A 17,756-nucleotide genomic window follows, 5' to 3' on the forward strand; every position below is an offset into this window, starting at 1 on the left:
GTGTGTGTTGGATTTTTGTGACCACCTTTCCATTCTTTTCCTCCCTTCCTTTGTTGTGTTCTTGCTGGGGGAGGGGACCATCTGGCAGCAGTCTGGTAGCACATTTTATTTTCACAGTTCTTATTTTCGCAATTGACATTTCTCTGTTTGGCAAGTGATTCTGGTTTCCAGTTTAGGCGGCTTCCTTTTTATATTTAAAGTATCTGAATTTCAAAAAGTTCACCTCTAAATGAAATGAAGATTAAGTATACAATAGTGTAGATTATAAGTGGATACAGCACACACATGCAATCAACATATAAAAACCCACCAACAGAGGGATGTGGAGATCATGATGGGAGGATGTGCAGAGATGACCGGCCACACTAGTGGAAGCCTATGGACTGTGAACTGGTGGCTATGGAGCCCCCATGGGACTGACCAAGGACCTCTGGATATGGAAGACAGTTGTTTTGTTTGAACTGTTTGGGGGGCACCCAGGCACGGGGATCAGGATCTGTCCCTGGTCTATGGGCAGGCTTCTGGAATCCGGTGCCTGTGGTGTGATGCTTTGCACAGCCTTGGTGCAGTGGGAAGGAGCTTGGACCTGCCTAGGCTCGGTGTGCTGGGCTCTGCTGACTCCCCATGGGAGACCTCGATTTGGGGGATGTGGGGATGCGGGGTGGCTTGGGAAAGAGGGCTGGGGGGTGGGAGGAGGGAGGAGGGGGGATCTGTGTAGAAAATTTTGTAATAAAGAGAAATGGAAAAAACAAACAAACAAACAAACAAAAAACCCCACAACAAACAACTAAGTTTGTTCAAGAACTGCTATGGGCCAGATATTATTCTGCTTGATACACATTCATTTATTCCACAACAAAATATGACATGATTAAAAAATAAAATGGGAAGTAGGAACTTCTTTTTCTTTTAAAGAAGTTAAAAAGACAGTTTTCACTTTTAATGAAGGCTCTTCTTGGTAGAATAGGTGAAAGGGAAAGAAGGCTGAAATAAATGGTTTAAATTCACCCAGGAAGTAGGTGGCAGAGCCAAAATTGAACTTGGGCTGTTCTCATCCAGCATGTATGAGCATCACAGCTTTGTGAAGTCGGGCCCATGAAACAAAGTGAGAGGTCTTTGAGGCAGGCTGGGAGAGGTGGCCTACACACACACACACACACACACACACACACACACACACACACACACGATTTAAATAAGCCCGGTAATTTCACCATCTCTAATCCTAACTGTCTGGGCTCTTTTATGATGGAATGAGTCCAAATGTCCATGGTGAAGCTCATTTGGCCCTGATCCTTACTGGAGATGAAATTCCTTTTTCTTTGACAATTGCAGGGTACTCCATGCTGATGTAGTGATAACTGTTGACTCTGAAGCATGACTGTAGACTGGCTGATGTGCTTTTGAGAAACATAACAATTATTCCATAAAGCCATGGCCACATTTACTCTAACTAACCTGGGCCTTGCTTTGTCTAGAGCCTTATGGAAAACACCATCCATGTTTGCCAGTCACTACTGTTTATCTTTGGAATTTCAAACCAATAACTACCCGAAACGGCCAGCCATCTACTTACTGAGTTCTGTTTTAAGTCTGGGCATTCAAAACTTGTGATCTAGCAAAGGTTTAGGCACTCAAAGATACTGCTGCTAGCCTAGATCAGTTTTTGCTTCTCCCAGAAGGGACAGCTGTGGCTCAGAAGCTGGACACACGCTGCCTTGAGTCCTGTATAGACTGGTTTGTCATAATCTTAAACATGCATATTGATTGACAGCAGGGCTTATGGTGTCATCCAGGACATCACCTAGACTAGGCAAGTGTTCTACACTAAGTGATACCCCTTCTACCATCACCATGTACTTAAGTGAAAAACAACTGAACTTTCCTTTCAGCAGTTACCACTCAGGAGATGCTTCTGGGCATGAGCTGGTGTGCATCTGTGAATGGAACCTTCATCACCGTGCAATAAGCAAAGCTCTGCTACTATGTAATTTCGTGGATGAAGCCACTAAAACTCTGTGAAATTAAGATGCCTGTTCAAAGGCACACAGCTGTGAGTGGCAGGGTCCAGGTGTGCACCTGGACAGTCTCACCCAGGAGCAACACTTGCTGATAACTCTGGTCTGGCTCTCACTCTATTTACACAGGTATCTGAAGCTGAAGTCACCATGACCTACCTACCACTCACTCTCCATCAAGCACTCAATAGAACATTTACACAATCGGATTGCTTGAATTTTCCCTTAGCAACAAATGTCCCCAATGAGAATGACTGACTTGGGTTCACTGTAATTATGTGCAGGCGATGGGGAATGGATGGATCTGCCATTTGAAAAGCCTTGCTCCTCTTTTGTCTCTGTGAATGCATCCCCATTCATAACTGGGTGCCAGCAAGCTCCATTCTCTTTGTGAAACTTCACCCGAGTGAGACCTTTGTGGTAATCAAGTAGAAGCGGGTTTCCACAGTCCCTTCATCAAGGAAATGAGGCAGATAAACAGTGTAATTATGGATTCCATTTTTAGCTAAATAAAGATGTATGTCTCAGCCCAGGGTCTTTATCTGGTGAGAGAATGGTAAATTTAGAATGAATTGCAAGTCAAGATAGTGCTGAGACCATTCCTCTCCTACACTGAATTCAGGATGTATGCAGACTCTTAACAAAAAGTTTCAATAACAGCATCCTATGGATGAATTCACACACTTCCATCTGGTTCAGTGTCTTCATCTACAACCTGGCAAAAATCCCAGGAAAATAGATGGCTGTAGGCCTGAGAGAGATGGTTCAGATGTGGGATCCAGCTCTACACCATGCTCAAAGAAAGGCAGTTGAGGCTTTTATTATGGTAGAAAGTCTTGGCTTGGTCTCTCTGTGTGCCCTCCCTCTCATGATTTTTTTTTTTTAATATATCCCTGCTTCTATCTACCAACCTATCTACATGACTTGGGTCTCCAGAGAGATCTGTTGATAAGTACTGCCAGGGACCACCGCTAGGCTCTAGTGGAGGGAAGAGTTTGAAGGGGATCTGAAAGGGATTTGCAGCACTCTGGAAATGCTGAAGTATTCTGTGTCAGCACACCACAGGCAATAATGTGAATAACTGACCAGCTCTACTTATGATATGTGGGATGAAGTCTAGAGCAGTGGTTCTCAACCTTTGGGTCATGACTCCTTTGGGGGTTACCTATCAGATACATTGCATATCAGATATTTATACTACAATTCATAACAGTAGCAAAATTATAGTTATGAAGTACCAACAAAATAATTTTATGGCTGGGGATTCACCACAACATGAAGAACTGTGTTAAAGGGTCACAGCATTAGGAAGCTTGAGAACCACTGGTCTAGAGTAAATGGACGTTTTGAAGTTATCTTTTAGGAAAAGGTGTAAACAGGCTCTCAAGGCAGAGCATGGAGAACTAAAGCATCACATCATAATTTTGACCTGTTTTGGGACATGTGGGGGGGGGATAGGGGATGTAGAACTCAGAGTGGGAACCTTCTAGAGTGTCTACAGCATCCATGCAGTAAGCACATCTTTATTAATCACTGTGTCCTGACTTCCACCTCTCCATCAGAGCCAGGACATCTGAATCAGCTAGTGTTTTGTTGTGGGGGTTGACCTGAGTGCTGGAGAATGTACAGCATCATCCTGGCCTCTACCCACTAGATGCCAGTAGCAAGCTGTGACAATCAAACATGTCTCCAAATACTGCGATGACTGCTGGGAGACAGGGTTGCCCTCAGTCGAACAATACTGCTCTCAGCAAAGATCGCAGTGATGGGCTCTCAAAACAAAGTCAAATCTTTGGAATCCAAAGTGAGGGAAGATAATTGAGATGACAGGTCAAGGTGAGAACGGGAGGTCCATCTGAGAGTGGAAATCGACACAAAGAATGTCTTTCTTGGGGACTAAGGATGTGGCTCAGTAGCATTCAGAAAGATCTAGTCCTCAGCATTGTGTAAAGAACACCCCAGCAGGAGGATCAAAAGTTCAGGATCATTTTCAGCTATGCAGAGAAACAACCTCAAAAAAAAAAAAAAAAAAAGGAGTTCATTCCTCACCTGTAAAGAAGGCGGCTGAAGGCCAAGAAATTAACCACCACACATGACCTGTCTACTACCCTCAGCACAAAGCTCACTCCCCAAAGAAGCAGGAACCCGCATCTTCATGCTGGATTCCAGCCTATGCACGCCAGGGCCCCAGTCAAAGCTGTACTATACCTAATTAACCTTCACTAACCGTTGAGGAAACCTGAGATTCCAGACACTCCTGCATAGGCACGGTGTAACTAGACAGCCACTGCATAACCATCACAGCCTCAGTTAGATGGCCAATCTTTGTTCTCAGTTTCTGGTGCTAGAGAAAGATGCTCTTAACCCAGCTGCAACCCAAGCCCTCAGAATCTATTGATCTACTATGCTCCATCTCACCTTTCTTATATATATATAAAAAGTTGTATATAATATCAACACAAGCAAATCTATACCATAGTAACATTTAGGGGATATAATAGTCTTTTTTCCTGCCACCCGAAGTCATAGTTTGTTCTCTGTGTACTACCTTCCCATTTCTCATGTTGATTTCTGACCATATTAACTCCACAGCTCCCCGCCACTGGATTGCAAGTCTTATATCTTGAGTTTTGTTTATTGTTTTACATATTTTTATGATTTTGGGGGGTAGAGGATATGGACCTTGCTATGTGGCTCAGGCTAGTTTTCACCTCCTAAACTCAAAGCAATTCTCTTGCCTCAGCTTCCTGAGTAGCTTGTGGGCCTACAGGCATGAATTCTTGCATTTGGCTATATAGGCATACCAATATTTTATAAATTTAATTAAAAATTTTGCAATACCAATATAATACACCTTTCTGTGGGTGAATTTTAATCCTAAAATGACCTCGTTAGGGGACATTTAACAAGTCATCATTGTTTGGTATTGTGAGAGCCCTGTCAACTATGGAAACCCTTCTTAACAGCCTCAGTTTTTTCCTCACATTGAATTTCTAGACTAGAATGATAAATACACACTGCAGTTCAAAACTAGTACCAACCCAGTGGGCTTGATGCAGTCATGTCTGGCACAAGAATGACTCAATGGGGTATTTAAAAAGCAAAGTACCTGCTATGCCCTCAGCCTCAGTTGGATGCTGATGAGAATGGATAGGTATATTTGTATCACCAAGGAAACTTGGCATCATGTAAAAGGAGAAAAGAAAGGTGAAGCTGGTAGAGAAGAGCAGGGAGCAGGAGGAAATGTCTGGGGAGTCAGAAAATCCATGCAGAAGACTCCTAAGGCATGAAATGCAATGCTAATAATATCCAATACCTAAGTTGTGCCTTTAAAACTAAACCAAATAGTTGAAAATAAAACTCATGCTAGTACCCCACCTACCAGTCTTTAACATCCAGGTTTAAAGAATTCAGAAAAACAAAACAAACAACAAAACCAAACAAAAACAAGAGAGTGTCTGAGAACTTGCATTGGCTGAGAAGGCCTAGGGGAGATAGCCAGGGGACAGTTCATAATGAAGGGATGGTTTTGAAGGCAAACATCATCACTGGCCAATGTCAACACTATCTTCTTCATTATCAGAGATTAGTTAACATCTTAGGCTCCATTTACTCCGGTCATCAGGTAACATGATTTATCTATCTTATTACACACACACAACACACACAACATGCACATGGAGATAAATATTCTTCCCACTGTGCTTATGATGGGGAAACTGAGCCTTGAGATGAATTCATTTGCCAAAGGTAAGATTTTAAGCCAGAGTTAAACCCATGCTATAGACTTGGGTCTCTGAGAATGTCCACTAACTGCCACTCAAATCCACTCATGTTTCTGTAGTTGTGCAGACAAAACTAGAATGTTTATCCATTCATCCAGCCAGGACATGAACGACTTTTCTGTCTCACTTAGCTTTTCATGTTGCCTGTCAGCTTTGTGAAGATTTCAGACCCTGCCAAAGTATGACCTTGCTGCTTCTGTCCGGGAAATGGGTCAAAGTGAACACGGGTGGAAAACACCTGAGGATTCTGGGTCAGACTGAATGGCATGGGCTTTAGCAGAGTGGTGTTCTGCCAACAGAGCTGAAGAACTGTTACAATGTGCTACAGGGTTTAACACAAGCCAGTGGATCCCTGATTAAAAAGTATCAGAACCCAGGGTTCATCACTCACACTAAGAAACAGAAACCCAAGTCGCTGCCTACCTTCAGCGGTCATGTCCGAGTGCCACCAACTGCACAGGTTAACTTCTACCAGGAACCTGAATGAATGGTGGAAAAGTCCAGGGTTACATGGTCATCTAAGCCCCGGCTAGAACAGCGCTCTGTTAGGTCATTTTGTGCTGCCCCCACCCCATTTGAAATAATAACATTGCACTTTGGAGGCACTACCATGGCTGGCTGAGTTCCCATTGAATTGCCACTAGGTTTAAGCTCACTTGGAAAAAGCTATTTTACCATCAGTGCCAGCATAGCCCTGAGATCATGGTCTCCTCATTGAGAAGGGTTTTTAGTTGAGAAATGTCTGCTGTTTGGTCAGAACTCAGCCTCTAGTAATTCACTTTTATTTACTCATAATAACACCTGGTTTTATTCCACAATAAATAGCCAATTTCTAAAGGGCCTTTTGCCTTATTTCAGAACTTAGAACATTCTTCTGGGTCAGAACCATGGTCTGCAGCAATATAGGATGGGTTCAGCAAATGTGTTTATATCTGTGTATGGGGGCAAAGAGTGGGTCAAACTTTTAATGAAATTGTGCCATAATCCAACTTCAGAAAACTCAGAATATTTCAATTCATAGTAAAGGGTATAAAGACAATAGAAATCACCTTCTTTTAAATGAATGGCAATAGATCAAACAAATACTTTTCACTTACTTATCATATTCATGGTTACTATCCCTAACAAGTACTTCTCCATCAAAATCCTACCACTAGCCTTGATGTGTCTTCCATCTCTTCCATATACAGAACACTTGTTTGCCTTTGGATTTATAAACATTATAGAATTAATATAGATTGCAGTAAAGCAAAAAATAGAAAATATACCATGTCAATTCACCAAATGGCAAGGGATTTGCCTTAACCCCATCGCACTGGATCCTGGCTGGGAGAAAGGGAGAGGGACAGTTTGGTGCAGGTTGCTCAGTCTCCTGGTCAACATGCTGTTCAGGGATACACTGTTGCTGCAATGTGTCCACTATCTCACCTGGAAGTTTTCATCTCTGTCATATTTCAAGTCTGACCTAAGTCACAGAGTTACCTGGCATCCTCAAAAGAGGGCCTCGATTTGATAAGGTTAACTTACTAACCCATACCTAGGTAGAGCCCCTAGCCCTTTCTGTGGCCCATGTAAACTTGGCTCCCGCCCAAGCCAATACATCAGAGCACTAGTGGACAGCTTGGTTGTGTGTTCTCTTGACCACAGCCCACCCAGGCAGCATTAAGACAGTTAGGCATCCGTGTTAAATTTAACAGTAACCACAATAAATAGATTTGGCTTGTGTATCATAAGCTGTTAGTCTGCTTAACAGCCACACAGGCGTACAGAGCAGTTTCGAATGACTAACATTAAAATAGACAGCTTTGTGGTCCCCAGAGGTCAGTACTTTGAGGTGGTCAGTGGGTCCAAGGTTATTGAGAGCAAGGAGCACCATGTCCGCATTCCCTTTATCAGAGAAACAGAGGAGCAGGGGTACGTGTGGAAAAGAGACAGCGGATGGCACTTACAAGACAAATTCAGTCATTATCCACTTGGCTGCCGAGAGGAAGGCGTTATAGGGCTGAAGGGAAGAAGTCATTCCATTAAAACAAGGGATTACACAAGAAGTTTGTAGTTTGACTTCAGGCTTTACAGAGAGACAATGTTATTCTTCTGGAGAGATGGATATCATGTTAAAAAACCAGGGAGGGTCTAGCTAAAGAAAGAAAATGCTTGGATACTGTATCCCAAAACTAACATTTTAAAACTTTGAACTCCCCTGTAGTGAGATGTGATTTACAAGTAAAATAAACATGATCTAATACAAGGGTTATCACTGGGGGGAAAGGAGGAAGTTCAACAAAGGATGCTTAAACCTTCCCCCTCTTGGGGCTAATATTTCACAGCCCGGTGCTGAGGGGCTGGAATCATGTAACTAATTTCAAATGGTAATTCGCAGCGCTCCCCTTTGGAAAGGTGACTCGAAGTTCTCCATCACTGTGTGTCATTCACTGAGAGAAGCACAAATTGAACACACTTGATTTTAATGCCTTCCATGAATTATGTAGGATTTGGGCCGCCCTTTCTCGCACTTACATATTTGGACTTAAAAAAATGATAACCATATGAACATGTGATTTTATCCCCACAGAAAATCCCCTGCATGCTATAAAAGAAGGCATTGACAGCCTAATCTTTATTTCAGAATATTTTAATTAAAAAAAGCAGTGGGATTGTTTACTCTGTGATATTTCCTATGTGGATAATTCAATTTCCTGAATTCTGGAAAATACCATGTCCCCCTCAGTTGGCTCTTTGTACCTAGGTATGCCAGATATGTAAGTGGTGTATAGACTTGTGAGGCGGCCGTGGCATTGGCGGAGCTGGGCTCCAGACAGCAGGTCCAGAAAATCCTCAGCACCTTCTGTGGCTGCCGTGGAGGGAAGTACGTGCCAATTCTCGGTTTCTGAGGCGACAGCTGCCTAATCCTCCTCTCTGAGTATTTTAATTACAAGAACCAGAATGGGGAATGGAGGAATTATGCAGTTCAAAATAAACCAACAACGAATCTATAGTCCCCTAACTGTTGCTGAAAGGTTCCTGTCTCAAGCCAGAAAGCAGCAGAGAGCAGCATAAACAGCCAAACAAACTAGACCTAGTGGGCTTATCCCCAATCCACCCTGCTTTGCAAGGTTGTACGGCTCTTGGCTCTTGCTCCGATTTCTGTGAGGTCTTCACCATCAGGCCCCTGAACCAGAGGACTCTGCGTCTCCAGGTTTAGGGTCAGAGAAAGATATTAACTTTTAACAATTTCTTAAAACCAAATGTGTCTCAAAGCCACATGGTTTTGCCATTAGGCATTCCAGCATTAAAGCCATCGCCCCCTCCCCCTGCCCCCAAAGACTCAGGAGTCAGATCATGGGCTAATTCTGGGTCTTTGCTCCCTCTGGGATGGTAGTGGAGGTGGAGCTGAGATGATAGGCTGTGTAGCTTGGCACTGGCTGGCCAGAGGCCAGGGGCAAAGGATCTCCCGCAGAACTTGTTAGACCCAGCTCCAACTGGATAGCTGAACAAACAAAAGGATTATGCAAATAGGGATTAAGATTTAAAAGCAAAAGATCAGGAGACGGCCATGGAGTTTCTTAAAAGTAATGATGAAAACCAATCTTGGGAACATTTCAGATCTGGAAATAGTCATACCAAGTGCAGGGAAGCCAGTATCCATACAAAAAGCCCCCATTAGAAGTGATGGTTCCTCTACAGTTCCCATTAAGTGCTGTTTTCTGTAAAGTCCAACTCTCAGGGGCTGCTCAGAAACTATGGGACCCTTGCTCACTCAGTGAAGAAAGATCATGTTAAACATTTGGTTTCGGATACCTCCCTTGTAAAGCCTCCTGTCTCACAGAGGCCAATAAAGTGTAGCAAGATGACTTTGAAATCTTGCAATTTAAGGGAAATTTTTGGTTGGATTTTAGTATTTCCAAAATCACATGGCAATACCGTAAGGAAGAAAAAAACTGAGTTTTCAAGTAATTGAGGGTCAAACTGATATTTTCTGTACATTACAAATTACAGTTTTAAACTGGGAATGGTTGATTTCTGGCAGTCTGGAGGCAGGTTTTAAGGACACAGCACTGTGTGCCTTGACACTAGGTTGTGATATCCTCAGGGGACACGCACATGCACATTTGTGAAGGTGCTCAGTTATATGTGTGTGTGCCTGTGTGAGGATGCCAGAGGTAGATGGCAGATGTCTCCCTCAGCTGCAGTTCACTTTGGTTTTTGAGACAGATTCCAGCTGGCCAGACAGTGGTGGAGATCTGCTTGACTCCATGTTACATCTGCTGTGTGCTGGGTTACAGATGTGTACCACCATGTTAGGCTTTCCTGTGGGTACTGGGGACCCACACTCAGATCCTCATCATACAGTGATTGAGCTTTCCAGAAGGACAATTTCTGTTGAACAAAACCAAATTCTTTTCATTTTTTTATGTACCAATCAGTGAAGCTTCTTCTTTCCTTGTCTCTACAAAGGGGGGGGGGGGGTGTTCATTAATCCAGCTAAGACTGTGACCTGATTTTTAACTTACATAATCCCTGGATCTGGGTTTAAACAGAAGTAGCTCTTAGTGAGTAAAGTCAGGAAATAACCTTTAAACGTTCTTGGTTTTGAATAAGGGACATTTGATTACCCTAAAGTCTGAGCCACATGTCCCCAAGGCAGCAGAGGTACCCAGCTATTATCTGAGGGGCAGCTTCATACTTACATCCAGGAGTCCATGGGCACTGTCACTGCTCTCCTTGTTGGCTCTACACATGGCTTGGTAGTCATACAGGGTGACTCTACAGGGAGAATAGAAAGAGGCTTCAGGAAATGAAAACATATGGCCACTACAAGATGCTTAGGGCCGGGAGTGAGTGATCACTAGCATCATGAGTGGTTGCCACAAATAGAAAGAAGTCAGACCGTTTGAGGTATAGAGCATGACAGTGAATGTACTGGGACTGTCATGTCACATCATCACCGGAGCTTAAAGGATGGGCATGAAGATGTTTGGAAGAGCACAGGGAGATAAAAAGCCATGTACCTTGAAATGAATTCCCCACTTTAGTTCAAAACAAGAACAGTTTGCATCAAGCACTGCACTCCCTAGGCTACTCTGATTGAATCTGGGTCTCTGGATGCATCTATTTGTTAGATGAGATCCAGAAAGAGCCATTTTAGGTTACAAAATGGCAGGGCCACTTGCCTGTTCCCATGTACCAGGAAACAGACCAGGACTGAGTCAATGCCCAAAGTGAGAGGAGGAGGACAACTGGTGCCTTATTGACTACGACTCACTCAATGTTATCACTCCAGTAGTATGGAATCCTTGTTTGAAAACAGCATAGTAGATGAAACAGGAATGTGGATACTTTGTTTCCATTGCTGATAAGAGTATAGCTACCAGCCCCAGGAACACTGTATAGTTAGTTGTCTAAGGTATTTTAGTTTCTAGTTGACAATTTTGAAAAACTAAAGGTGCTATTGGGATGTTCTGTATGCTGTGAATATGTGTTGCTCTGATTGGTTGATAAATAAAATGCTGATTGGCCAGTAGCCAGGAAGTATAGGCAGGATAAACAGACAAGGAGAATTTTGGGAAGAGGAAGACTGAGTCAGGAGATGCCAGCCTGCCATCCAGGGAGCAGCATGTAATGGCACACAGGTAAAGCTACAGAAAACATGGCGACATATAGATTAACAGAAATGGGCTGAGTTTAAATGTAAGGGCTAGTCAGTGGTAGGCCTGAGGTAATGGCCCAGCAGTTTTAATTAACACAAGCTTCTGTGTGTTTATTTGGGTCTGAGTGGCTGAGGATGGGGTAGGACACAGAAAAACTCTGACTGCATAAAGGTGAATGGAGCATGTGCTTTATCTCAGAAGTGGTCAGAAGCATAGATCCCCATCTGGCCTTCAGTGTCCCTCAATTCCTGGCAGTCCAAAGATGAGACCACCAAAGTCCAGCCTGACATGGAGAGATTTCAAATAGCTTAATACATCCGCTCCTATATGTTGGTGTAGAATTCTCCCCACAAGAATTCCTTTCTAAAACAGTCCATTGCTTAACACTGGGTGCGCTTATTGCTATGCTTAGAAAGAATACTCTGATACAACATGGCTGCTCTATGTGGCCAGCAGTACCCGCCTCTCACCTCCCTCACTCCCCTAACCCCTAGCACAGTACAGATGATGGAAAAGAAATTGTTTCCCACGGCAAATGCATGAATTACTGCCTGATGACAATCTCACCTAAGTAAGCCCCAAGGCATCATGTACAGACCTTTTGGGGACAACTTGCTGGAGACAGTACAGATTCATGTATGGGTACCAAAAGAAAACTGGCCACCTCTGACCAAACTGCAGTAGAGGTCAGCTCTAACCAGTGGCACAGAGGGATGGCACAGTATGTAACTCTTCCCATCAAAAAACGGCCTCCTCTTTGTCTACCTTTTTCTTCCTGCAAACAAGCAGCTTTGTTTATGAAAATAGAAACAATAACCTTGAGTCAGTCACACACTACCCTTGGTGAAGTCTAGGCTCTAGCTTCAATCAGCAGGGCAGAGGATGGAGAGCTCACTGGCAAGCAACCATATTTGTTACTGCAGTTCAGGGTACCCACCCCTGAAGCTGGGGTGAGGGAAACCTGCTATAGCAACTTCCATCCTTGCATTCTGAGCTGAGGACTGTGGTAACAGAAGCTGCTATTGGGTGGATCCTAGGTAGCGACCATAATCTTCAAAGCATATCACCCCATTTGCCAAAGGTGCAAATTAAGCCTCAGCCAGCCTAACATGTTTAAGTCCACACAGCTAACCAGGAACAGAGCCAGAATGAGCTGAGGACCAATCTGAATCCACTCCACTCTGCCTTCTTTTCAGAAGTAGGTTCTGAGAGAGTCTCAGAAACACCCGACTCACACCTCTATCCATGCCAGGCTCTCACTGGACTTTCATAACAAATGCTGCCCAAGATAGGTTCTCAGAACCAAAGTGCAGGATCATTTTCTGCCTCCAGCTGAGGGGCTACTGAGCAGTCCCACCACCCCCAGTCAGAATGAACCAGCTGGCTCATGAGACCAGCTGGCTGGTGGTAACCATGGTAATCTCCTCACTGACAGATGGCTGGAAGCTCAGGATTCTCCCTAGATCTTTTCCAGAGACCCCAGCTGACATGCTGAGGGTGAAATGAATCACTGTGGGGAAGCTTCCAGGCCTGAGCACCTGCCTCTCATTGCAAATGGATGGGGGAGAGGGCTGTCTGATAGGACTGTTCCCAAAGAGGTCAGAGAGTCACCCTCCCTGTCTTCTCCACACATTGACATCTTTAACCAGATTGTGTGTGTGTGTGTGTGTGTGTGTGTGTGTGTGTGTGTGTGTGTGTGAGAGAGAGAGAGAGAGAGAGAGAGAGAGAGAGAGAGAGAGAGAGAGAGAGAGAGAGAGAGAGAGAGAGAGAGAGAGAGAGAGAGAGAGAGAGAGAGACTGACTTTCAGATTATTGCTCTTTTGGAATTGATTTTTTTCTTTCCTTTTTTTTTCTGTTTTAAATAACTCCACTTTGTGGCTACCTGCATCCTGTTCTGCTGATTATAGTCACAAAACAAGATAATTGCCTGCTTTCATTCGGCTCTAAAATAAGCCCTGAGAAGGACGCCTAGCCCTATGGAGCTCAGCTCTGGGAACGTAGCCTCATGACAGATAACATGCCTTAATTCCCATGACTTCATCACCAGACCACTTCAACCATGGTTGTCCACAGCCCGAGACCTTGTCATTCGTGAAGGAAGGAACCCACTCCCTAGATGGGGCTCTTTGAAACTCTGACGGAGGTAGGCACCGAGTTTCAGAGTCCTGAGCAGCAGCTCTGAGTAGCCAGAGCACAGCCTGCCACTCACCCTGGACAGGGTGGTCTACTTGGACATTGTAACAGTCATTTTGCTGCTACTGTTCTTTTCCTTCACTAGGAAAAAAATCCCAACCAAGTCATTTTTTTTTTCTATAGCAGGTTGACTTTTAAAGTGGTAAGCTGAGCTCATTTAGACTGCTTTAGCAACTATGGGACAAACATTTATTAAGCATCTACTATGTGCCACAAGTCCAGGAAACTTGCCTATAATAATGCCTAATCATAGCAGTGCACCCCCCCAATGGCTAAATAGCCTAAAACCAATCTTGAAACAGTTTAATTTTTATAAACACAGCCATGGAAGCATGAGCAGAGGAGCCTTCGACATAAGACTCATCTTGGGGTGTCATTAAGCAGTTTTGAATCTAAACCTCTAAGAAGCAAAGTGACTGACCTGAAGCAGCATATAAAAATGTTTTCTTCTCTTGAGCTTGAAAGCACACTCCATAGGGGTCACTCTCATAGGCAAGTGCACAGGAAATTCTTAAACAAGAGAAGAGTTGTCTCTCTTGCCCCAAGGTCCATCATCAGGTCATCCCACTGAAGCACCTCCCCACAAGACACTGTCATTTCCATATAGCACACTCATACCGGAGCCAGGAATTTACCTCAGCCAGGCCATGTTGCCTTCCAGTTAGCTGAAGATTACCCACTCAGCACCAGCTTTGTTGAGGAGCACACTTCATAAGCTATGTGTTGCCGTGTTGCTCAGGAGGCAGTGTGGCCTTCACTTGGGATGCAATCGGTTAACTATTGTCAGGTGCTTAGGGTATCCAAAAGACCAAAGCTCTAATTTTCTCCCAGGAATACTGGCATTCTCCTCAAGGTCAGGGGCATGGGACATGAACTAGAGTGGGGAGCTAAGGTGAAGGAAGTTGAAGCCAGGCTCAAGGTTATTCCCACATGCCTTAGGCGGAATTTTCATCACAGAGACAAGTACTGGAGAGAAACAGTTAAAAGCAGGGAGTATTTATCTCAGATTGCCTGTCAGCGGCTTCTGTATACTGTGTGCTGATGCCATTGGTTTCAGGCCTGTGGCAAGGCACAAGGGCATCATGGAAGAAAGCTGCTCACGTTATGACATCCAAGAGGCTGAGACTAGCAGGAGGGGGCAGGGCTAAGAGCTGTCTTTCTTAGGCATGATTCAGATGTCTCACTTCCTTCAACCAGAACTCACCTTCCATAGTCCCTCTGCCCCCCAAGAATCTCCCCAAATATTGAGTCCACCAGTGAACAAAGCCATTGATGACTCCTTGAGGATTTTATGAAGTAGAGATCATTGGAAATTGGGTTCACTCTTCAGAGGAACTACATTCAGTAGAGCAGGTATGGAGGAGACAGAGTTAGTCTCCCAATGCCTAGCTACTCTATTGATAAGCACTACCCAGGTATTTCCTTGTTTACTTTGCCCAGGTGCCTTGGAAGTTTGATGAGGCCATCCAATTGAGCAGAAGTATTGCAAGGGAGGCTGCTTAATAAACGTGTAATGTATTAAAGCAAATTTTGGTGGACAAATAATAAACTCAGTCTTTTGAACTTTTATGGACCTTATGAATCTCTTTCTGCCAACCTGGATTGCAGAGACAGTGGCTGGCATGTACCTTTCCCAAACCATCGAATGGCATTGTGTTTAAAAGCCAATGTAGGAAACAAAGTGGTTGTCTTGGGCTCACACAGACTAACACAGGGTCCCAAGGCAAGATTGTAAATCTCCAGTAGCTCTTGAGACAAGGTAAGCTTAAAGGTTAAAATAAATGAACAACACCAACAAAGATAACTTCCGGGAAAAATTTCTTCCACTCCTACCTAGCAAAAGACCAGTGGAGACCAGAAAAACACATTCTGAGCTCAATTCCATTATCCCCACTCAATCCTATGGGTACACTTAGAAAATACTGAAATCCTAGCACCTCCATTTTGGCACTGCTTTGGTCAAATGAAATGGTAGTGGCTTCCTCTTGGGATTGTTATGGAGATTAAGCAAGGGCAGTCATGTGATATCCCTGCCCAGAGTCTGTGTTCTATGAGGCAGCCATTGCTGCAGCAGCTTGTGAGGTTTACAGAGTGGCCTCTTGGAATCTTCATGTTTCTGCATTCCAGAAGTTTGGCCCTAAAACACACTTATTCAAGCCCATCTGTCTCCTTGTTCCCTTCCATGCCACCCCTGGCAAAGCAAACTTCTGTGGAAGTGGCCAGGTTAGCAGAAAGCCCAGAAGCCATTACGTTCATTACAGGAGCTGCTATGTATGCATCAGGCTTTGGTGGAACAGTGGGCCAGAAAGAAGAGCAGCCATCTCCTCTCTCACTTGCTCAACTCCAAGGCTGGGTTGAGGGCTGAAATGTAACGGGATCATTGAAGATTGGGAAAGATCCTAGCTCTCCTGTGGCCAGAGGGAAGAAGGGCCTCCATTTTCAATTCTACCTGGATGTGTTAACACTTAGAAAGGCGATTTCAATTACTAAGCATCTTGGTAAATATATTTATGAATTTTTTTTTTTGCGCGGGAGTCGGTGGAGGGAGGACAAGCCTAGGCATGGTGTGTCCAGCACGGATAAGGAAAGAATGGGATGAGGGGGTCAGGGATAAGAGTTGACAAGATAGAGGTAGGTTCCATTGGCAGCTTCAAAACACACAAATTAATTGCCCACAGACCATTTCCCTGCAAGCTATAGGCCAAATGTGTCCATCATGGTTCTCTCTGGCTTCAAGCAGAATTAGATATGTGAAAAACAAAAGAAGATGAGCCTTAGTCTCTCCAGAATATTTGAATATTTGATATTCAATACAGGAATATTTGATAGGCACAAAAGTCCCAGGGAAAAATCCTCAAGTCCCTCATGCTGGGTAAGCAGCATCGCTGTCACGTCCTGCAGTGAGGACCTGCTCTGTACCTGGTTCTGATCTGCTCTGAATTCCTTGAGTTCCTCATGCAACTTGTTCCAGTGTTCTCCTTCCGTCTCCCTGGTTTAAATGTCCTCAGAATCATACTTGTCCCTCTTACAATTGGCACTTCCTACCTAAGCTAAAGTCCAATGCAGTGGGACTCAGGTGAACTGTCTTCCACCCTTTTCAGGGCTGGGGTGGGGGAATGACAATGAAGTAGGAGAAATGGAGACCCACATTTCTTTGATGATCTGCTAATTAGTCTGCTGTGGCTAGATGCCCTTCCTGAGATGAAGCCCAAACCCCTTCTTTCTTTCTGTAGACCTGGTGTTTTGCTTTTGTTCTGGGGTGGCAGATCCTAGAAGAGAGGTTCTCAACCTGTAGGTCACAACCCCTTTGGCCATCAAATAGCCTTTCATAGGGGTTGCCTAAGACCATCATAAAACACAGGTATTTACATTATAATAGCATTGTAATAACATTCATAACAGTAGCAAAATGACAGTTATGAAGTAGCAAGGGAATAATTTTATGGTTGGGGGTCAGTACAACATGAGGAACTGTATTCAAGAGTCTCAGCCGTAGGAAGGGTGAGAACCACTGTCCTAGGGAGACCCATTAGGGTGCCTGGGAGAGAAGACACCATATGCATGAAACATGGATCTCTTCATTCCTGGTTTGGTTTGAATGTGTAATGTCTCCCACGGGCTCCTCTGTTTGAATATTTGATCTGCAGTTGGTGACATGTTTGGAGGTCCTGGTCTGGCTGGGACATAAGGCCTAGGTGGTAGGTATTGGCCACAGGAGTGGGCCATGCCGGTTAAAGCCCTGCCTTGCTTCTTGATCCAGCAAGCTATGAACAGGATGCACTGTGAACTGCCATGACCAAACCTGCAGTCACAGTGTCTCCCCACTGAAACCACCGTCCAGTGTTGCCCTACCTCCCTTCAGTGCTTCTGGCACAGTGGTGGCAACTCACTCAAGGGAGGGTGGCGGTGTAGCACTGGAAGGCCGGGAGTGCCCCCAGGCCCTTCTAGGTAGGAAGGAATCAACCTAACATCTCTGTCTGAAAAGAGGGACGGAAGATGTGGAGGAGGCAGCTGGTTATGGGCTAACCCCCATCTTGGCTTGGTGACATGACCCACTATGGCAACTGTTGTGTGTGTCTGTGTGTGTGTCCTACAAGAGGTTTATCTTATGGT

The 17,756-nt window shown here is 44.3% G+C and overlaps 1 protein-coding gene across 2 annotated transcripts in view; it reads right to left on the minus strand.

Moving 5' to 3' along the window:
• Cacna2d3 (calcium voltage-gated channel auxiliary subunit alpha2delta 3) overlaps nucleotides 1-17,756 on the minus strand; it is an 844,799-nt gene that overhangs the window by 47,429 nt on the left and 779,614 nt on the right. For both annotated transcript variants that reach the window (XM_036199702.1, XM_036199701.1), the window contains 3 exons: nucleotides 10,492-10,567; nucleotides 7,753-7,805; nucleotides 6,227-6,282 (listed from right to left, as the gene is read on the minus strand). In XM_036199702.1, the coding sequence (XP_036055595.1) occupies nucleotides 6,227-6,282; nucleotides 7,753-7,805; nucleotides 10,492-10,567 (185 nt within the window). The remainder of the gene's footprint in view (nucleotides 1-6,226; nucleotides 6,283-7,752; nucleotides 7,806-10,491; nucleotides 10,568-17,756) is intronic.

The sequence above is a fragment of the Onychomys torridus genome, chromosome 9, assembly GCF_903995425.1.
Source record: "Onychomys torridus chromosome 9, mOncTor1.1, whole genome shotgun sequence".
NCBI classification, from domain to species: Eukaryota; Metazoa; Chordata; class Mammalia; order Rodentia; family Cricetidae; genus Onychomys; species Onychomys torridus.